General features: G+C 44.3%; 2 protein-coding genes across 2 annotated transcripts in view; both read left to right on the top strand.

Moving 5' to 3' along the window:
- Positions 1–22,829, top strand: part of LOC133144986 (lamin-A-like) — a 32,114-nt gene that overhangs the window by 6,873 nt on the left and 2,412 nt on the right. The window contains exons 3-4 of the mRNA XM_061268038.1: positions 11,755–11,880; positions 13,066–13,191. Of these exons, the coding sequence (XP_061124022.1) occupies positions 11,755–11,880; positions 13,066–13,191 (252 nt within the window). The remainder of the gene's footprint in view (positions 1–11,754; positions 11,881–13,065; positions 13,192–22,829) is intronic.
- LOC133144987 (lamin-A-like) lies at positions 13,733–14,558 on the top strand. The gene is made up of 4 exons (XM_061268039.1): positions 13,733–13,961; positions 14,051–14,158; positions 14,229–14,348; positions 14,411–14,558. Exons 1-4 carry the CDS (start codon positions 13,764–13,766, stop codon positions 14,483–14,485), a joined length of 501 nt encoding a protein of 166 aa, XP_061124023.1. The 5' UTR covers positions 13,733–13,763; the 3' UTR covers positions 14,486–14,558.

Genomic DNA, 22,829 nt, shown 5'->3' with positions numbered 1-22,829 from the left:
ACCCAGTAAGTTTTTTCAAGACTCCCAAGCTTGAGGCCATGGCTTTTCCGGTGCAGTTTCCCACTGGTCAGAACACCCTCGATGAAGAGAGAGCAATAAAACTCACACCAAGCAAATATTTCAAAACCCGTCTGTGTTGCGTGGATGAACGCTTTGCTCGAGATACCAACTACTTGTTCTTTGCCCAGTTTGTGACTGAAATTTACCAGGCAACGTCGAGCATGACAATACAGCTGCGCAAAGGTAAGCCTTTTACCAGGGATGGTCGAAGGATAAACAATGCCATGCTTCAGGACAAACGTGAAGTTGAGAAACTGGTGCGCAGCAAAGATGCTGTCCGATTCATGACACCGCTGAGAGGTACGCCGGCCTATTGGGAGAAAACCACCAAAGATCTTTTTGCTATGATCCGGCAGCTGGGCACACCCACGTTCTTTTGCACATTTTCTGCTGCCGAAATGCGTTGGGAAGAGGTCATCACCGCCATCAAAGCGCAACAAGGTGAAGTAGTGAATTTCGCCCAACTTGACTGGGCTACCAAGTGTGAGATCCTACGCAGCAATCCTGTGACGACGATGCGCATGTTTGACAAGCGTGTGGAAGCTCTGTTCAGAGATTTGATCCTCTCTCCGGCGCAACCGATTGGTGAGGTCGTCGACTACTTTTACCGACTGGAGTTTCAACACAGAGGAAGTCCTCACATTCATTGCCTCATATGGGTTCGAGGTGCCCCTGTATTTGAGGAAGCCACGGATGGAGCCATCTGTCATTTTGTGTCTCGCTACATCTCGGCCGAGCTGCCGGACCCGCAGAAGGAACCGGAATTGTACAAAAAGGTCACAGAGGTTCAGATGCACAGCAAAAGTCACTCCAAATCGTGCGTCAAACACCAAGGTGCAAATTGCCGCTTTGGATTCCCCAAACAACCGTGCGATGAAACAATAATCGTCAGACCTGCGCCCGTCGACGACGACAATCGAGATCAACGCAATGACGATCGGTTGGCGTCGAATGCCAAGCTTGTTCTCGTGCTAAATCTGCTGAATGAGCCTGAAACGGCATCCCTGACTTTGCCTCAGCTACTGGCTAAATGTAAGCTCACCGGTGACGAGTACATGAACTGTTTGCGCATGACGGCCTCGTCGAGTTCTGTCGTGCTTAAGCGAGAACCGAAAGACTGCTGGGTCAACAACTACAACCGCCATTTGCTTCTTGCCTGGGATGGAAACCTGGACATCCAATACATCCTGAATGCCTACTCTTGCATCGCATACATCTGCAGCTACATCAGCAAGGCTGAACACGGTCTGAGCCAATACCTGAAATCGGTCATTGAAAACTCCCGCTGCGCAAATGTCAACGAGAGCGATGAAATGAAGCAAATTATGCAAGCGTACTCCAAGAAAAGAGAAGTGAGTGCTCAGGAATGCGTCGCACGTGCGTGCGGCTTGCATATGAAACAGTCCTCCCGCATGGTGGTGGTATTTGTACAAACGAGTGACAATGCGCTGAAAATGAGTTCTCTCTCACTCCTTGAGGGCAAAACGCAGGAATCTCATGAAGTGTGGATGACTGGCCTACCGGAAAAATACAAATCCAGACCTCAAACAGAGGAATTTGAAGTCATGTGCTTGGCTGATTTTGCATCAATGTGCAGAATTGTTTATGGCAAACAAGCCAAAGGTAAGAATGTTTTGTCTCTGCTGAACGACATGGGCTTTGTCCAGAAAAGAACAAAAAAACATGCGGTCATCAAATACTGCAAATACTCTGAACAAAAGAATCCGTAGGAATATTACTGCTCCTTGCTCAAGCTGTACCTGCCTCATCGTGCTGATTGCCAATTAAAATCTGAACGCTGTCCTTCCTATCAGTTGTTTCATGATAACGCCTGTGTACAGTTACCGTATAACGACTCTGTGGAGCGCGTGTGCCAAATTGTCAGAAGGAACAGAGAAAGGTATGAGAAATACAGTCGAGACATTGACAACGCCATCCAAGAGGTGGAGGAGAGTGGGCTCGTCATAAACGAATGGTGCCACCTGGCTCCCGAGAGTGAGTTGCAAAGACTCGAATGCGTTGAGGAAATGAACGCGAGAGATGAACCGAACGACAACGTGGAGGAAAATGTCCCGGACTATAACGTCAGGTCCAAAACAACGCAAATGTCCATCGTGACAGAGGCTGCAGCCATCGATCCCGCAGTGTTACGCGACATGTATCGTAACCTGAACCAAAAGCAAGCGTCCGTCTTCTACAAGGTCAGAGATTGGTGCATAAAACGTGTGTGTAGCTCAAAGCCCATTGAGCAGTTCTTCTACCACATCAACGGTGGCGCCGGGACCGGCAAATCTCATCTCATCAAGTGTATCCACGCTGAGGCTACCAAAATACTGCAGAGACTACCACGACTGGCTGAGGAGGCCGACATTTCCAAGCAAACGGTTGTTCTCGCAGCTTTCACTGGCACGGCGGCGTTCAACATTTCCGGGGCAACGTTGCATTGTCTACTCAAACTGCCGAGAAGTCTCAAACCCCCGTACCACGGGCTGGGCAATAAACTGGACGAAGTCAGAGCCGAGCTGTCCATCGCCGAAATACTCATCATCGATGAGATTTCCATGGTGTCGAAAGACCTCTTTGCCTACGTGAATGCCAGGTTGAAACAAATCAAAGGAATTAATTTACCTTTCGGTGGCATGTCTGTTCTTGCTGTTGGAGATTTCTTTCAGCTCCCTCCCGTGAGACAGTCCAAACCTCTGTGCGTGTACGATCCTACGCGGCTGGACCACTGGCGTGACGACTTCAAAAAGATCACGCTCACCGCCATCATGAGGCAGAAAGACGATGTCGCCTTTGCCGAACTGCTGAACCGACTCCGCGTCAAAGAAAAGTCAGATGAACTGTCGGAAATGGACAGAGCTCTCCTTGCCACGAGGTACACTTCCCCAGAAATGTGTCCAAAGCATATTCTGCATGTTTTTGCCACCAATAAACAGGTGGATGGCCATAACTCTGCGTTGCTGGAACTGTTTCATAAGGACATTGTGCAGATTGACGCGGATGACTGCAAGAAAGACAAAGGAACTGGCAGAATGGCAAGGCAAGCTTCCCCTGTGCAAGGCGCTAAGAATGAGCTCCCGGACTCAATCAAAGTTGCCTTGGGTGCTCGTGTTATGATCACACGGAACGTTGATGTTCAATCAGGTCTGTGCAACGGGATTGTTAGAAAAATGTATATATATGTTATCATGCGTTCTCTAATCAATGCCTTACCGAAATATTACTGCATTATATGCTTGCTGTTTGGCCTTGCTGTTTTTATGATGTACCACGGAAGGACAGTTCCTTTCTAACAAAGACCACTTTGTTAGACAACATGCCTCATTGCTGTCCTGCACCCCAGATGAACCTCCAAGCGACCATTAAAGTCAGGGTTTCCTAACTATCTTGATCGTAGGATTAGGTTGGAATGTATATAACCAGTAATAAATAACTTAGTTTGTTGCATCCTACACAATGTCGTAAAACTTCCCTTGCTATGTTTTTACTTGAGGTCAAAGGTTTTCTCTTCTGCATACCAGTTACCTTACATTTACTTAACATTTGTTTTAGTGTTTAGGACAAGTTACTAATTGTTATTGCGTGTTAATTTACTAAGTAGATAAAGTCTAGCCAAGGTTTAGTTGCATTGTTCCACAGGAAAGCGGCAATTGAAGTTATCGATCTCGCTCGCGGACGACTCTGCCAACAAATGGAGAAGAACAGATGGACAAACTCTGCGGGGGTCACGGGCCGACAATGAAGTGCTAATTCACACCACACTACATTCCTTAGCTAATCAGCGTTGCTACAGACACAATCTCCCCTCCCTTTAGTGTAGCAACGCCTCTGTAACCAGGGCAACCAAAACATTAAATAGAGGAGCACGTGGAGGGAGAACTCAGAATTGATGGAGATTGTAACCGAGTTTCCTCTCTCTATCGTTCTCCTCGCGAGAAAAGACTTAATATTCTGTCTCACTTCTGGTTTGTTTGCTGTTGCTCTTCTCTTAATAATTATTCAGTCATTGAAATAAACCTGACAGAAATTGGGGGCTCGTCCGGGATCTCGACACGCCTTGAACGGTTCCAGCGGGCTCTTCGACGCAGGTGACAATCCTCGGCCGAGGTAAAACAAAAGCCCTTTGACGGGACTGTCTCGATCAGTCCGGCTGGACACCGGGAGGGTTGACGAGATCTTCCGAGGAAGAGAATCAGCAGACCGTGAGTATGAATATTAATTCTACTAAATAGAAACAGTTAAATTCCGCAGGGGCGGATGTGGAGCCCCCTAGCTTTCAAGCTAGTTAAATTCTGCAGCAGGAGGGGCGGACTCCTCTGTTATTAAAAAAACAAAACAAAAAAACCTTGAGAATTCTAGACCCTATCAAGTACAACTAGAAACAGTTAAATTCTGCAGGGGCGGATGTGGAGCCCCCTAACGTTTTATGTTAGTTAAATTCCGCAGCAGGAGGGGCAGACTCCTCTGTTCTTAAAAAGAAAACGCGCGTGGTATGCTTGTGTACGGTTTGACTGAGAGTGATCTCATTTGAGCGCTCCTATATATAAACACACAGGATTGTAAACGGTGGCTCCTTTTGGGGGAGGTGAAAGGAGACTTACCACACATTGAATTTTTAACCACTGTCCTGTGAATAAAGTTGGTTTTAGGACACTGTAGGTGCCATTCAAACTACCAACTCCAAAATTTAGAAAAATAAACCATGGGAAACTTAAATAATAAGCGAAAGTCCCTACCCCGACATGAACTAAAATGCAAAGATTGGAAAATAGTTGAAAGGCAGGATCCCAACCGATTAAAAAAAGATTTTGATAAATGGGTTAAAAAATATGAATTTGAGGGAGAACTAGAAGCAGTACAAGAGCAAGAAGAGAAAACACATGCTACAAATTCAAAACTAAAGATCATTGCGAAGTTGTATCCGCAAATGCAGGACACACACAAAATTGAGGAATCACCTCCTCCTTATGGGATGACGGACAGAGCCACTAGGCAGAAAAGCCCGCTAGAAATGGATTGGTCAAAGGAAATCAGAGCAAATTATACAGAAATAGGCAGAACAAAGCAAAATGATAATGAAACCTTTGATGAGTATCGAGTGCGCATGACAAAAGTGTTTAAAACACACAGTGGACTGGTGGAAGATAATGCGCCTCAAGGTGCTTATCAGCAACAATTAAAAAATGCCATCCATGTAGGGTCCAAGCCTGCAATACAAATTAGGGTGATCAATAATCATATAGGAATGAACACCGGAACTTTGGAGGAATACATAAATCATGCCCTCCATGCGGAAAAAGTAGTAATAAACAAACAAAAACGAAAACAAATGAAAGCTTCAAAACACACTTTTCTGGTAGACCAGGATAGTGACACTTTTTACCAAAATGCAGGCAGAGGACAGAAAGGCCAGAGAGGGCGAGCAATGTCTAAAGGAGGCTTTAGAGGCCGAGGAAGAGGAGTTGTGCAACCTCCAATAAAATGCTGGAATTGCGGAGAAAACGGTCACATGGCACGTGACTGCACAAATTAACAGAAACACTATGACTAGGCCAAAATCAAATCAGATCAGGTTTCCATGTAATGAAGTGGGAACCTGGCTGCCAAAATTAAGGAGAAAATTAGCTTAAATATAAGGAGATATTTATGTTAAAAGGATAAAGTAAGATAAAGAAACATTGAAGTTAAAATTTGCTAAATAAATAGAAAAGAATTACACGTAGTTTCTAAAAGTGAAATAGAGAATAAATCAGACAAGTAATACGAGCAAAAAGATGTTCTTAGTGCTTCTATGTGTTCTTATATGTTGTGCGTCATCCTTTTGTGCTGGTGTGTGTGTGCGTGTGCGCGCGGAGGATCCTCATGATTGGGTGTGTGTATGAGTGCGAGTGAGATGTGTGTTCTATGGAAGAAATCAGTAATGGAGAATGTTCTGGAGGCTGTTGAGCAATAATAGGGAAATTGAGAAGTGGACGATGATGTGTTTAAGTTTGTTGGAGAAACTAAGATGAGCAGTGTGTGGCAGTAGAGAAAATAAGACGTGTGTGGCAGAAAGTGACTAGAATGGTGGCTTGATAGGACGAGAATGAGACAGCAAATGTTGTGTAGAAGACTGAAAGATGTTGAAGGTGAACATGATAGGGGAGGGCAACAGCAGAGTTGGCCTGCCCTTTGAGAAGGTGAAACTGATAAGCGTGCCTGCGCTCGCGCGTTGTCGCGGGGCGGGGCTGTCCGCGTGGGCCTTTGCTATGCTCGTGTGGGCGGTGGGCCGGCATCATGGTTGTTGCAGGAAATGGCCAGCCTGTGACTAATCAACATTGATGCTGCGCCCCCACCCCTCGCACGAGCGGTGCTGTGGCTGCGGGCGAAGCAAGGAAAGTGTGAGTTTCTCAGAGAATGTTTGAATATTTGAAGCAGGGTGATGCTTGAGGAAGATGTGACAATATTTGCATGAAGGATAAAAGGCACTGATGAGAAAACAAAAGTATAACCGAAACGTCAAAATAGAGGATGACGTTTGCGCAGCGTTGTTTGTTTGTATCGTTTGTGAGCTGTGTCTCTGCTGTAAGTTTTTGTGTTGTCTGTGTGCCGTCAGTGTTATGTGTTGAAATTGGCTAATGTAGGTGCACAAAAGAATTTACTAGATTGTAGTCTATATGATTTGCACCGCAAAACAAAAGCAATTTTGTGAAAATAAGAAGAACAGAAAGGCAAGCAATTTTTTGTGGGCAGGAACTGGTCCACACTGCATTAATGCCTATCCCTGATGAAACCAAATTTGAGAGCTGGAAAGAACTTGCTTTCTGGAATTGGATGAAGCAAAATTATTAAATAACAACATTTCAAAGCTAAATTTAGAAGAAATAGTCGATTGGTTGTGTAAGGACTACACAAGTTTTTACATTTGAGGATAAGAGAGTGATTGAGTTAGTTAAAGTTAAGAAACAACAACAATTAACTATTATATTAATTTACTGATGGTTAATTTGTTGATTTTTATCTTTTCCAATTAGTGGATTGGTTTGACACCTTGAGGAAGGAAAGATTAGGATGTGGAACACGGGTTGAGACAACCAGTTACACACGCAAAGCATGTGTGCACTGGGACACTGAGAAGCATTTTGAAAGGTGTGTCAAAATTAAATGAAGATGAAATCATATGTAGTAATACAACGCTTTACTACATATGGATTCTCTAAATCGTACAATTGAGTAAAATAAAACATACTTTTTGACTTTTGTTCAAATTACTAAGATTCTTGTGATAAACGATGAGAAACTGATTGAAAAGAAACTACAAGAAACTACAACTAGGCTAGTTGTGGAAGCAGTCCAATTGCCACGACAAATAGCTATGTGCACGTGTGCAGGGCACGCACGAGACTGATAAGGTGTCAAGAGGTAACAAGCTTGCGGACGGAACCGCATAGCTGCAGTGCAAAAGACGCTTCAAATTTTATACACACAAGAAGCGGATTGAATTACTGATACATTTTTAAAGATGTGCAGCGACAAAGTCCATAGATTGGAAGTCAATCATGGACAAAGAGAGGGGCAAGAGTAGAGAATGGCATCTATAAATGACCAGAAGACTGACCTATCCTCCAAAAAACCTATACAAGCGGGCAGCAATATTGAGCCATGGTTGTGTGTCGCATGGCTCAAGAGGAGGGATAATGGGGCAGTTCAGTCAGCTTTATACATCATGTGAATTTGATTCATATTCAAAACAGTTAAGCAGTTATAAAAAAATTTTTTTTGAAGAGCTTGTTTAACATGCAATCCACAGGGTTATACTGCCTGGTCATTAAAGATGCATTCTCAAAATGGTTTGAATTGGCTTCAACATAAACACTGAATGCCTTAACAGTGGCAAAAAACGTTATGTAAAGAAATAATACCGAGATATGGGATTTCGGAAATTAATTCTCGTGACAGAACTGGTATAAAGTGTGAAAATGTGCATGGGAAAAATGGAAGATCATGGACAAAATGTTTAGACCTGGTCAAACTGTACTAAATATTACAAGTACTGTGGGTTTAACCCCGTATGAAAAATTGTTTGGGCGACAATATAGATTACCATGTTTTAAAACCAAGTGGGAAACTAAGGATGATTCAAATTTGGCATTTACATTTTATATTTATAATTAATATTTTAAAGGCAAAAAGAACAAAGCACGTTCTCATTAAGAGCATTGAAAACAAAACGCTGGTGTTCTTCCACGGGGGAAGGGCCACATTGAATATTGATAATTACATCAACTGTCATTAAAATAGCAGAAAGGTCAGTTGAGGTGGTCCTTGCAAATTACAAAAGGGTAATTTCTTTTGAGGTAACGTTCAATCGGGAAAAAGTGACCCAAAGGGAGCCTTACCTCTTAGAGAAATGCCGGGAACAAGAAAATGGAACAATGACGTTATTGCATGTAAGGTGGCTATCTTTGTTGCCACTTTGTTAACTTCAGCAATATGGTATTTGTGGGAACTAAGTCCTAATGAGTAGGGGAGAGATGAGTGAACAACTTATATTGATCACTCCAAAAAAAATTATGCTGCATTGTAGCGATTTAAAAGATCAATTTGACCTTTGCAGGATGATCTGCTGTGTCAGATCTGGACTGCCATGAAAGTATGATGTTTATATGTGTACTTTGTCAACAACCGCTGTAGATGTTAAAGAATGGGATGAATATATCTAAAGTGAATGTGGATAATTTGTTTCAGGTAACTAGTATTAGAGTAAACTGCTAAACGAAGCAATTGATTGCTAATGGCAAAACAAGCTGTAAAGACAAACAAAATTTAATATGTCATATGTATGGGTTTGTGACCATTGCCTTATGTTGTACCGTCACCATTGATCAAAGATTGTGTGAAATCTATCACGTATATTGGATTATGAAATGTGTGACAGGGCATTCTTTATAGTAATATCCATTGAAGAAAGAAAAAAGAAGCCATTTTTTTCAGAGAATGTAGTCAAGCTAAATTGTATATGTATCAACATCCCAAGACCTGAAAAAAGAAAAAGCTGGTAAAAACCAAAATATCTTTGAATTTGACAGCCGACGATGATCTGACCGAAATTGATGCAATTGGTGTTCCCAGAGGAGTACCGGATAAGTGTAAGCTGGTGAATCAGATAGCAGCTGGTTTTGAATCCACCCTGTGTTGGTGGTGTACTCTTAACAAAAATGTCGACAGGATCAACTACATCCATTACAACGTGCAGAGGCTTGGAAATTGGACCGAGGCGGGTTTCAGGGCGGTCTACTCCCAACTGGCCGCGACTTCCCTCATGGCTTTCCAGAACCGAATGGCCCTTGATATGCTACTCTCAAAAGAGGGTGGTGTCTGCGCCATGTTTGGTGAGCAATGCTGCACATTCATTCCAAATAATACTGCCGCTGGTGGAAGCCTGTCCCAGGCCCTTGAGGGCCTGAGGACCTTGAATGGGAAAATGAAGGAACACAGTGGAGTGAACACGGAGGTTTGGAACGACTGGCTAAACGTGTTCGGAAAGTACCGTACCCTGGTGTCCTCGGTCCTAGTCTCCCTTGCCGTTTTTTCTGCTGTTTTGACCTTGTGTGGATGTTGTTGTATTCCGTGTCTCCGATCTCTAATTGACAGGTTAATTACAACTGCTATCTCTCCAGCGGCTGAGACTTTTCCGTTGCTCCAAGGGGAAGACTTTGCGACTGACGAGGGTTGTCGCTCTAGCGATGGCTCCATCTTTGAGGCTCCTCTGGTAAACCTGTCCGATTTGTTTCCCGACTCTGACATTGATTATTAAGGTTCGATCTCCTCCCGGGTTTAAATTTGTTCTTATGAATTGTGATCCTACGGCTGAAAATCTTTTTTGAAATGGCCGCTTTTAGGTGATAAGATGGACTCTGAGAACTTATGATAAACAGGAGGGAATTGTTAGAAAAATGTATATATATGTTATCATGCGTTCTCTAATCAATGCCTTACCGAAATATTACTGCATTATATGCTTGCTGTTTGGCCTTGCTGTTTTTATGATGTACCACGGAAGGACAGTTCCTTTCTAACAAAGACCACTTTGTTAGACAACATGCCTCATTGCTGTCCTGCACCCCAGATGAACCTCCAAGCGACCATTAAAGTCAGGGTTTCCTAACTATCTTGATCGTAGGATTAGGTTGGAATGTATATAACCAGTAATAAATAACTTAGTTTGTTGCATCCTACACAATGTCGTAAAACTTCCCTTGCTATGTTTTTACTTGAGGTCAAAGGTTTTCTCTTCTGCATACCAGTTACCTTACATTTACTTAACATTTGTTTTAGTGTTTAGGACAAGTTACTAATTGTTATTGCGTGTTAATTTACTAAGTAGATAAAGTCTAGCCAAGGTTTAGTTGCATTGTTCCACAGGAAAGCGGCAATTGAAGTTATCGATCTCGCTCGCGGACGACTCTGCCAACAAATGGAGAAGAACAGATGGACAAACTCTGCGGGGGTCACGGGCCGACAATGAAGTGCTAATTCACACCACACTACATTCCTTAGCTAATCAGCGTTGCTACAGACACAATCTCCCCTCCCTTTAGTGTAGCAACGCCTCTGTAACCAGGGCAACCAAAACATTAAATAGAGGAGCACGTGGAGGGAGAACTCAGAATTGATGGAGATTGTAACCGAGTTTCCTCTCTCTATCGTTCTCCTCGCGAGAAAAGACTTAATATTCTGTCTCACTTCTGGTTTGTTTGCTGTTGCTCTTCTCTTAATAATTATTCAGTCATTGAAATAAACCTGACAGGGATGTTTGCAAAAGTTGTCAAATTGGTGAACTATCCAAATGAAGCCCGTGTCCAGAAACTTGGGTTGGAACTCGATCATGTGAGTAACACAGCGCGTGCTGCTAACCCCGTGTACATTGTCAGTTTCCCATCAAGCTTGCTTTTGCCTGCACGATCCACAAGGTACAAGGCATGACAACGTCACAGGCTGCAGTTTCGCTGAAAGGTGTTTTCGAACACGGCATGGGGTACGTAGCTCTGAGTAGAGTGACTTCGCTCAGTGGTCTGCATATTCTGCATATGGATGAGAGAAGGCTTCATGCAAATCCACAAATCACTGCTGCTCTTGCTGAGATGGCAGAGGATTCTTTGGAGAGCGTCATGCCCCTCCTTCACGTGATGCCGTCGGTAGATCGGGCAAATCACCTGGTTGTCGTCCATCATAACACCGAAGGGCTGTCTTGTCACGTGCAAGATATCGTGTCTCATCACGAACTGCTTTTCGCTGATGTTTTGTGCTTCACAGAGACACACCTCCAAGGATCAGTGGCCGATGGACGTGCTTGCTTGGAAGGCTACACGATGTTTTGCAGGAACCGAAGTGATTCTTACACAAACTGTCCTGACTTGGCTACAAAACGTGGTGGCGGCGTAGGTATTTGTGTCAAAAGTCACATCGCGGCCCAGGAAAAGAAATACTTCAGGGTGTGACCGACATTGAATTTGTTGTGGTGATGTTGGGATCACCGGTGTTTGAGTGATGTTCCAGTTATTTATTTTCTTTCTGTGTGTTCGCAATTGTCATGGTGATTGTTCTGGTGTTTTTTTAACTCGGCTGTATGTATTTGTTTGTTCACGCTGATTTCTCCGACTGCCCGAAATTTTCCATATTCTCAGTTTATGTGTATATCTGTCATCTCAGGGACACGAAGAAAGAATCCGATCTGGCGAAAGCCCGTGCGGCTCTGGACTCAGAGGCCACAGAGCGTGAACGTCTGCAGGTGAAGTTGTCCAAGCTGAAGATTGATTTTGACGAGCTGGAAGCAAGGTGAGGCCCGCCCGGCCATTTTATCAAAAATATGCCAACAACAAAATGGATAGTGGATATTAGTGCTGACACAATTGCTTTGCTGCTGGGGCCACACCCCAAGGAAAATCCTCCTCGTGACTAATTGCAGCTCAATTGGACTTTCAGTTAACCATCCCATATGTGGGACTCACGATGGGATCACCGGTGTTTGAGTGATGTTCCAGTTATTTATTTTCTTTCTGTGTGTTCGCAATTGTCATGGTGATAATACTAGCCAACTTACATTGGCTCCCGGTCCATTTAAGATGTGACTTCAAGGTTCTTCTACTAACCTATAAATCGCTGCATGGCTTAGCGCCTTCATATCTCGTCGACCTAGTTGTTCCTTATGTTCCGTCTCGTAACCTTCGTTCGCAAAACGCTACCATTTTAGCGACACCGAGGGCCAAGAAAATGTCTGCAGGCTCTAGAGCATTTTCTATTCGGGCTCCAGAGCTTTGGAATGCCCTACCAATGGATATTAGGACTGCTACCTCAGTAGAAACATTTAAGACACGTTTAAAGAGACATTTCTATGACATGGCCTTTAACTAACCTGTAGTGGCCGATTCGGCTGGAGTTTGTTTTCTCTCCCTCTCCACCCCCTCCCTCCCCCCTCCCCGGCCGGGGAGGTGGTTAGGTGGCACCCATGCTGACAGCGGCTATCTGGATTCTCGTGGGCCAATTCAGGATGGGGGAACTGCAGCTCAACCTCCTCGAAGACACTGCCAGGACAATTGAGGGCTCCTTCGGCAGCCCTCTGCTATGACATGGACATCCACTTTTTATTTAATTGATTTTCATGTTGTATCATTTGTGCCCTCTCTGCATCCATTTCAACCTGGTGATCCTGAAAGGGGGATCCTTCCATCTGTGGTCCCTTCTCAAGGTTTCTCATTTTCCCCTGGTAGGGGTTTTTAAGTTTTTCCTTGCCCTTTTGGGAGCTTAAGATCAGGGGATGCTTTGAGAATAATTGTCAATTTCTGTCTATGTGAAGCCCTTTGAGACTGCTTGTGATTTAGGGCTATACAAATAAACTTGACTTGACTTGATTGTTCTGGTGTTTTTTTAACTCGGCTGTATGTATTAGTTTGTTCACGCTGATTTCTCCGACTGCCCGAAATTTTCCGAATTCTCAGTTTATGTGTATATCTGTCATCACAGGGACACGAAGAAAGAATCCAATCTGGCGAAAGCCCGTGCGGCTCTGGACTCAGAGGCCACAGAGCGTGAACGTCTGCAGGTGAAGTTGTCCAAGCTGAAGATTGATTTTGACGAGCTGGAAGCAAGGTGAGGCCCGCCCGGCCATTTTATCAAAAATATGCCAACAACAAAATGGATAGTGGATATTAGTGCTGACATAATTGCTTTGCTGCTGGGGCCACACCCCAAGGAAAATCCTCCTCGTGACTAATTGCAGCTCAATTGGACTTTCAGTTAACCATCCCGTAGTCGCACATCAATATAAATAGCGCATTTGACTGCGTCGAGGGTTTAATACTGTTTTTGCTCAGGAAGTCGCATCACATTCAAATCCTTAAAGATGAGCTGGAGTTTGAAAAGAAGCTGCATTCCGCGGTCGGTAATTACCATCACTATCGCTTATTTAATTAATGAAAATAAAGCTGAGTCATTCTCACGTATCACGTAGGACTTGCGCATGGTCCAAAGCCAGCACGAGTCTCGCATGGTGGAGTTGGAAGCCGGCCAAAAAGTGAAAGATCTGGAGGAGGCTCTGTCTACAGAGAGGGAGCGGACCCAGAACAAGGAGGAGAGGTCTTTTTACAGCTTTAGAACATACCACAACGTTTGCTCTCATAGCAATTAATGTCTCCACGTTTGTCCCCAGGGTACGCCAAACCATGTCGGCCAGCAAAAAGAGGAAACGTCCGAAGGACAGCGAGGGTTTGAGCTCGGGCGGATGCAATGTGCCTCGTCCTAAAATCGCCCAGCAGGTCACTGTGGATGAGCAGCAGGTCACTGTGGATGAGCAGCAGGTCACTCTGGATGAGGTGGACTCGTACGGCAAATATGTCAGACTCCGCAATACAGTTGATGAGGTCAGTGGATGTGTCACAGTGGAACATCTTACGAAATTTGCACATTTTCCAGTAACGACTAACTTGTTAAGATCAATTTAAACTATTAGGATCAGAATTTGGGGAACTGGCAGGTGAAGCTCCAGATTGGATCTTCTGCTCCCATCGTATTCAAGTTTGCCGCAGAATTCATCCTGAAGGCCCACGAGAGTGTCACGGTAATCAATCTTATCTGGAAGATCTCAGATACAAGGTGCTCAATATTTCAATGACCTTTACATGCATCAGATCTGGGCGGCTGACGCTGGCCGAAACCACAATCCTCCCTCTGATCTAGTCTGGGAGACACAGTCCAACTGGGGACCCGTAGGCCAGGTCCACTTTACCTTGATCAACGCCAACGGAGAGGTGACACATCTTTCAAGCGACAAGAAGCAATATTTCTATTTTGACGTCCGTTTTTCTTCCAGGAAATAAGGATGAGCAAAGCCACTGGCGCACGTTTGGAAGATGATGATGGAAATTCCACTTCCACCGTGGGATAGAGGAAATGGAATTTCGGTTTCTTGTGTGTCTTGACATATGAAGGGATTGACAATAAAGCAGACTTTGACTTTTGACATGGTCACATTATAAAAATATTGTATAACAATACAATTAAATGGGCTTTTTTTAAATAAAATCTGCTCCGACCTGTTGTGAAATCTAATTGAAATAATTGAAATAAAGTTGTTGTTCTTTAAAAATGATTGAATTCGTCTTTTTTCATTCTGTGTAATTACATTCTGCTGTATGCACCAAAAAAAAAGAGTGTAATATCGGTTTCATCAGTATATAATTGAAACCGTAAGGTATTCGGAAATCCCTGCGGTCAGTAGAATATATAACGGCTGTGCAATGAGAAGTCAAGACATGTTCCACGAGAGCAGGCGGTCAAGGCAAGAGTAATCTCGACGCAACATGCCCAACATGTGTAAGTCAGTGATGAATGTTTCCTGAATTTTCTTCCTCTTTTGCCATTCATTCATGATTTTCTTCTGCTTCCGCATTAGACACGCAAATTCTCGCGGTGGGCTTGGTGGCTTTTCTAGTACTGCGAGCCAATGGCGCTCCGTTGACAGAAGCGACCACCGTCTTGCCATCAAGCGACACCTCAAGTGAGGAGGAAACGGCGCCCTCTGACCTGCTGACCTCTGCTCATGTTTGGGACTCGGTTCTGGGTACCCCTAAAGAACACCAGAAAGCTGTAAGTGGAAATTCAGAAAGCACCTTCATTGTCTTCTCCTGGCTGTAAAACATATCTGACTTGTGACTAATTTCAATATCAGTTTGATGATGAATTCCAAAACAATGTCAACTTTCATTTACTGGAGCACTACAAAGCACCTCAGTTTCCAGCAAACTGCCCCAGCTCCAACTTTAGCAAGGTAAGAACCAGAAATGGAAAACCACCAGAGGTGGGAGAAAATACAGACACTGACACTTTCCATAATTGTTTGCTAGCATCGGCTTGACTTTTATGCGTAGGTTGAATAGATATTAGTTTTTTAACTAACCTAAATATTCTTTTTTCCAGGAGGCTTGCCTGCACAGGCTGGCCCAAGGTCTGTCCACTTACATAATTCTTCTCAAGCACGTGGAGAAGGAATATCCCGGCAGTAAAATTCTGTCTGAGGCCAAACACTACTCTGAACTCCTGCTCTACAATATCAAACAAAAGGTTGGCCAGTGTGACAATTTAAGGATAGGAAATGAATTTTGCTGTTACTATAATACCTATTTTGACATTGTGTTGCTTACTCTTGTCCGGCAGATGAAAAAACCAGAAGAGGTCACAGGCCTGAGTAGCAATGAGGAAGAGAGCCTATTGAGGTCACTGTACCACCCCGATGCTTTCCACAGAAAGATGACGGCGCACAACATCCTGCGGAAGCTCTACATCTTCATTGTTGACGGCGAGAGGGCGCTGAGGCGCAAAGAACGGCGAAGGGGAAAACATGCCAAGGTCTTCGCCATGTTTAGTTTATTGCGGTAGTCACGTCCGCCACTGAAGCCCGTCGGAAATGTTGGGCAAAACATGAAGTGAATTAAGTTGTTGGATCTGCACTGACGTGTCGTAACCCACTGACGGATTGATGATGTATTTGTTTTTGCATGACGCACTGAGTTTTTTAAATTTTTTATTCTGTAGATAACTTATTTATTGCTCATTCAAAAAAGCCATTGTGAATCTAAGACCTTATTTATTGCAAACAGTCGTATGAATTATTTAAAGAAGATATTTATTACATATTATTGTTTTTATACTTGAAGTCATGATAATTATATTTATTTTTTAAACGGAATGTATTTTTAAAACATGAATAAAACTATTTGCTTACTTGTGAATTGAACTGCTTGATTTATAACACTTTGGCAGGTGTCTTTTGAGAATTTCACTTATTAGATTGAACTACAGAAATCTCTTTTTCTGAGATTCAAAGACATCGTATATATATATATATATATATTTGCAAAACTGAAATATCGTAAGGCCACTTATGGGCTTTACTGTCAGACATTTATTGACAAAAACATGGAACAGACTTCAAGACAATGTCGTAACAATAACAAATAAATATCTCAGACCAAATTGACTTTCAGGTGGCCAACTCGTCGTGGTCTTCGGGTGGAGGTTGTTGATGCAGGTGCACGTCATCCTTCTTCAACCCCAAAGTAAACTGAAACGAAGCAAAAACAGCCAACGATACATATGTCATTGTTGTTTTTGACTTAATCTGCCATTTTTTTTAAGGTTCTCTTTCTACATATTTACCAAACACAAGCGATACATTAACTTCAATACAAAAAAAGGGCACTACCTCAAATACAACTTAGAAAACAGTTTGACTGAAATGGTAGTCATTCAATAAATAAATATACGCACATTTTCTTTTTCAAATTGCAGCCTTTGCGGTTTTGAAAATTGCAGTTGATCACATTGCAACGTCGACTTGAATTCTATTCATCTCTCAGTTTTAATGCACAGACAGACACACGAGAGAAAACGCTGACACAGAAGCAGTGGATGACGCAAATCCGTGTTGCCGCAAGCAGACCTGTTGCTGAGATTGTCTCATTGTTGAGACGAGCGACACTAGACGGTGTTCAGGTGAACGTCACCACCAAGAATTTACCGATAACGACAGTGGAGTGGTTTTCACTACAGGTAAACAGCTGGCAAATGTGACAAAAATTCCAAAATCTCGTAGAGAAAAGTTCCTACGACAAATAAAAGCACAAGAAAAGTTAAAAGAAAAATTGGAAGTGAGACGTAAAAAACAGGAACTAAAGAGAATGATGAAAAACTCTAAAGAGAGGGAACAGTACAGTCAAATTGCAGAGGTAAGACAAAGGAAATTGGGTTATATTAGAACCCGTTATCAACAGGACAAGCGTTTTTGTGCCAAACAAAAGTCCTATTTTACACAACGTTGTCAGACGGATCATGAGTTTAAGAAGAAAAACCTTTCCCGTTTCTCACGTCGTTATAGGACAGATGAGTGTTTTACGATGAGACGACGCGCTTACATCACAGAACGTTACCGTGACGATGTTGGGTTTCGAAACAGGCAGCGCTCTTACATGACACGCCGTTATTTAAACAACCCTGAATTCCGATTAAAACATCAGGAAATCATGAGGCGCATAATGGCAAAAAAATCTGATTCACTGAAGACCAAAACAATGCGCAGAGTAAGTACGCTTTTGAAAAAATACTAAGTCATAAACCGACTATGTAGGGAGCGAAATGACTGTGTGCTCATGAAAGCTGTTGAGGTATTCAAAGCCCAAATTAAGAATGGCCCCACATTTGTCTGCACTGTTTGCCACAGAGCATTGTTTCCGAACCAAGTACGCGCTTGTCAACGTAGATTTTATAAGAAAAACAGACATATTGTTGCAAGTTGTCTCACGGGACAATTTGTCCATATCTGTGATGATGAATGTCAGGCCTCGTGCAGCGTACCAGCTGAAAGAAAACTGGAGTGGATATGTCACACTTGCTATAGTCACCTCAAAGATGGTAAAATGCCTGCACTTGCTGTTGCGAACAATCTCACACTCTCTGATATTCCAAAGGAACTGTGTGGATTGAACATACTGGAGAGACACCTCATTTCCAAATGCATATCATTTGCCAAAATTGTACCTCTTCCCAAAGGTCAACAACGAGCCATTCGTGGAAATGTGGTGTGCGTGCCATCGGAAGTACAAGAGACGGTCAATGTCTTGCCCAGACTAAGAAGTAAGTCACAGATGTTGAGAGTGAAACTGAAGAGACGGCTTTGCTACAAAGGCCATCAGTTTTTTCAAACTGTCACTTGGTCTAAGCTAATGAGCGCTCTGATGAAACTGAAACAAGTCCATCCACAGTACAGAGACATAACCATTCGCGACGATGCGGACCTTTGCGACCCAACCCTCACTGATGATGAGAGCAGCTCCGATGAAGCGCAAATGAGCGACAGTGAGTACAATGAGGAAGCTCTGGAGGAGATGTACAGATTTGAAAGTGATGCTCTGTGTGGGATGAACAGTGACTCTCAACATGACAACAGTAGTAACAAACAGCAACAAGAAAATTCGGAAGACGGTGATCAACCAAATGGTGGAGTGATACTTGAATCATGTCTCCAACCCAATGATGTGGCAGAGGAAATTATGAGTTTTACAGAGGGCATTTATTGTGTTGCTCCTGCAGAAAGAAACAACCCAGTAAGTTTTTTCAAGACTCCCAAGCTTGAGGCCATGGCTTTTCCGGTGCAGTTTCCCACTGGTCAGAACACCCTCGATGAAGAGAGAGCAATAAAACTCACACCAAGCAAATATTTCAAAACCCGTCTGTGTTGCGTGGATGAACGCTTTGCTCGAGATACCAACTACTTGTTCTTTGCCCAGTTTGTGACTGAAATTTACCAGGCAACGTCGAGCATGACAATACAGCTGCGCAAAGGTAAGCCTTTTACCAGGGATGGTCGAAGGGTAAACAATGCCATGCTTCAGGACAAACGTGAAGTTGAGAAACTGGTGCGCAGCAAAGATGCTGTCCGATTCATGACACCGCTGAGAGGTACGCCGGCCTATTGGGAGAAAACCACCAAAGATCTTTTTGCTATGATCCGGCAGCTGGGCACACCCACGTTCTTTTGCACATTTTCTGCTGCCGAAATGCGTTGGGAAGAGGTCATCACCGCCATCAAAGCGCAACAAGGTGAAGTAGTGAATTTCGCCCAACTTGACTGGGCTACCAAGTGTGAGATCCTACGCAGCAATCCTGTGACGACGATGCGCATGTTTGACAAGCGTGTGGAAGCTCTGTTCAGAGATTTGATCCTCTCTCCGGCGCAACCGATTGGTGAGGTCGTCGACTACTTTTACCGACTGGAGTTTCAACACAGAGGAAGTCCTCACATTCATTGCCTCATATGGGTTCGAGGTGCCCCTGTATTTGAGGAAGCCACGGATGGAGCCATCTGTCATTTTGTGTCTCGCTACATCTCGGCCGAGCTGCCAGACCCGCAGAAGGAACCGGAATTGTACAAAAAGGTCACAGAGGTTCAGATGCACAGCAAAAGTCACTCCAAATCGTGCGTCAAACACCAAGGTGCAAATTGCCGCTTTGGATTCCCCAAACAACCGTGCGATGAAACAATGATCGTCAGACCTGCGCCCGTCGACGACGACAATCGAGATCAACGCAATGACGATCGGTTGGCGTCGAATGCCAAGCTTGTTCCCGTGCTAAATCTGCTGAATGAGCCTGAAACGGCATCCCTGACTTTGCCTCAGCTACTGGCTAAATGTAAGCTCACCGGTGACGAGTACATGAACTGTTTGCGCATGACGGCCTCGTCGAGTTCTGTCGTGCTTAAGCGAGAACCGAAAGACTGCTGGGTCAACAACTACAACCGCCATTTGCTTCTTGCCTGGGATGGAAACCTGGACATCCAATACATCCTGACTGCCTACTCTTGCATCGCATACATCTGCAGCTACATCAGCAAGGCTGAACACGGTCTGAGCCAATACCTGAAATCGGTCATTGAAAACTCCCGCTGCGCAAATGTCAACGAGAGCGATGAAATGAAGCAAATTATGCAAGCGTACTCCAAGAAAAGAGAAGTGAGTGCTCAGGAATGCGTCGCACGTGCGTGCGGCTTGCATATGAAACAGTCCTCCCGCATGGTGGTGGTATTTGTACAAACGAGTGACAATGCGCTGAAAATGAGTTATCCTCTCTCGCTCCTTGAGGGCAAAACGCAGGAATCTCATGAAGTGTGGATGACTGGCCTGCCGGAAAAATACAAATCCAGACCTCAAACAGAGGAATTTGAAGTCATGTGCTTGGCTGATTTTGCATCAATGTGCAGAATTGTTTATGGCAAACAAGCCAAAGGTAAGAATGTTTTGCCTCTGCTGAACGACATGGGCTTTGTCCAGAAAAGAACAGAAAAACATGCGGTCATCAAATACTGCAAATACTCTGAACAAAAGAATCCGGAGGAATATTACTGCTCCTTGCTCAAGCTGTACCTGCCTCATCGTGCTGATTGCCAATTAAAATCTGAACGCTGTCCTTCCTATCAGTTGTTTCATGATAACGCCTGTGTACAGTTACCGTATAACGACTCTGTGGAGCGCGTGTGCCAAATTGTCAGAAGGAACAGAGAAAGGTATGAGAAATACAGTCGAGACATTGACAACGCCATCCAAGAGGTGGAGGAGAGTGGGCTCGTCATAAACGAATGGTGCCACCTGGCTCCCGAGAGTGAGTTGCAAAGACTCGAATGCGTTGAGGAAATGAACGCGAGAGATGAACCGAACGACAACGTGGAGGAAAATGTCCCGGACTATAACGTCAGGTCCAAAACAACGCAAATGTCCATCGTGACAGAGGCTGCAGCCATCGATCCCGCAGTGTTACACGACATGTATCGTAACCTGAACCAAAAGCAAGCGTCCGTCTTCTACAAGGTCAGAGATTGGTGCATAAAACGTGTGTGTAGCTCAAAGCCCATTGAGCAGTTCTTCTACCACATCAACGGTGGCGCCGGGACCGGCAAATCGCATCTGATCAAGTGTATCCACGCAGAGGCTACCAAAATACTGCAGAGACTACCACGACTGGCTGAGGAGGCCGACATTTCCAAGCAAACGGTTGTTCTCGCAGCTTTCACTGGCACGGCGGCGTTCAACATTTCCGGGGCAACGTTGCATTGTCTACTCAAACTGCCGAGAAGTCTCAAACCCCCGTACCACGGGCTGGGCAATAAACTGGACGAAGTCAGAGCCGAGCTGTCCATCGCCGAAATACTCATCATCGATGAGATTTCCATGGTGTCGAAAGACCTCTTTGCCTACGTGAATGCCAGGTTGAAACAAATCAAAGGAATTAATTTACCTTTCGGTGGCATGTCTGTTCTTGCTGTTGGAGATTTCTTTCAGCTCCCTCCCGTGAGACAGTCCAAACCTCTGTGCGTGTACGATCCTACGCGGCTGGACCACTGGCGTGACGACTTCAAAAAGATCACGCTCACCGCCATCATGAGGCAGAAAGACGATGTCGCCTTTGCCGAACTGCTGAACCGACTCCGCGTCAAAGAAAAGTCAGATGAACTGTCGGAAATGGACAGAGCTCTCCTTGCCACGAGGTACACTTCCCCAGAAATGTGTCCAAAGCATATTCTGCATGTTTTTGCCACCAATAAACAGGTGGATGGCCATAACTCTGCGATGCTGGAACTGTTTCATAAGGACATTGTGCAGATTGACGCGGATGACTACAAGAAAGACAAAGGAACTGGCAGAATGGCAAGGCAAGCTTCCCCTGTGCAAGGCGCTAAGAATGAGCTACCAGACTCAATCAAAGTTGCCTTGGGTGCTCGTGTTATGATCACACGGAACGTTGATGTTCAATCAGGTCTGTGCAACGGGATGTTTGCAAAAGTTGTCAAATTGGTGAACTATCCAAATGAAGCCCGTGTCCAGAAACTTGGGTTGGAACTCGATCATGTGAGTAACACAGCGCGTGCTGCTAACCCCGTGTACATTGACAGACTGGAGGAGAAGCTGAACAAGGCTGGAGTGACGCGCCGACAGTTTCCCATCAAGCTTGCTTTTGCCTGCACGATCCACAAGGTACAAGGCATGACAACGTCACAGGCTGCAGTTTCGCTGAAAGGTGTTTTCGAACACGGCATGGGGTACGTAGCTCTGAGTAGAGTGACTTCGCTCAGTGGTCTGCATATTCTGCATATGGATGAGAGAAGGCTTCATGCAAATCCACAAATCACTGCTGCTCTTGCTGAGATGGCAGAGGATTCTTTGGAGAGCGTCATGCCCCTCCTTCACGTGATGCCGTCGGTAGATCGGGCAAATCACCTGGTTGTCGTCCATCATAACACCGAAGGGCTGTCTTGTCACGTGCAAGATATCGTGTCTCATCACGAACTGCTTTTCGCTGATGTTTTGTGCTTCACAGAGACACACCTCCAAGGATCAGTGGCCGATGGACGTGCTTGCTTGGAAGGCTACACGATGTTTTGCAGGAACCGAAGTGATTCTTACACAAACTGTCCTGACTTGGCTACAAAACGTGGTGGCGGCGTAGGTATTGTGTCAAAAGTCACATTGCGGCCCAGGAAAAGAAATACGTTCAGGGTGTGACCGACATTGAATTTGTTGTGGTGATGTTGGGATCACCGGTGTTTGAGTGATGTTCCACTTATTTATTTTCTTTCTGTGTGTTCGCAATTGTCATGGTGATTGTTCTGGTGTTTTTTTAACTCGGCTGTATGTATTTGTTTGTTCACGCTGATTTCTCCGACTGCCCGAAATTTTCCATAT

Source organism: Syngnathus typhle, linkage group LG20 (assembly GCF_033458585.1).
Source record: "Syngnathus typhle isolate RoL2023-S1 ecotype Sweden linkage group LG20, RoL_Styp_1.0, whole genome shotgun sequence".
In the NCBI taxonomy this organism is placed as follows: Eukaryota; Metazoa; Chordata; class Actinopteri; order Syngnathiformes; family Syngnathidae; genus Syngnathus; species Syngnathus typhle.
Note: the sequence above shows the minus strand (reverse complement) of the source record. Positions and strands in the feature narration are given on the sequence as shown.

What these genes read in the sequence shown, in the direction of transcription:
- LOC133144987 (XM_061268039.1), top strand. Translation starts at nt 13,764, where the DNA reads ATGTCGGCCAGCAAAAAGAGGAAACGTCCGAAGGACAGCGAGGGTTTG. An exon ending in TCCGCAATACAGTTGATGAG is followed by an intron (nt 13,962 to 14,050) that starts GTCAGTGGATGT and finishes TTAAACTATTAG; the next exon opens with GATCAGAATTTGGGGAACTG. An exon ending in TGATCAACGCCAACGGAGAG is followed by an intron (nt 14,349 to 14,410) that starts GTGACACATCTT and finishes TTTTTCTTCCAG; the next exon opens with GAAATAAGGATGAGCAAAGC.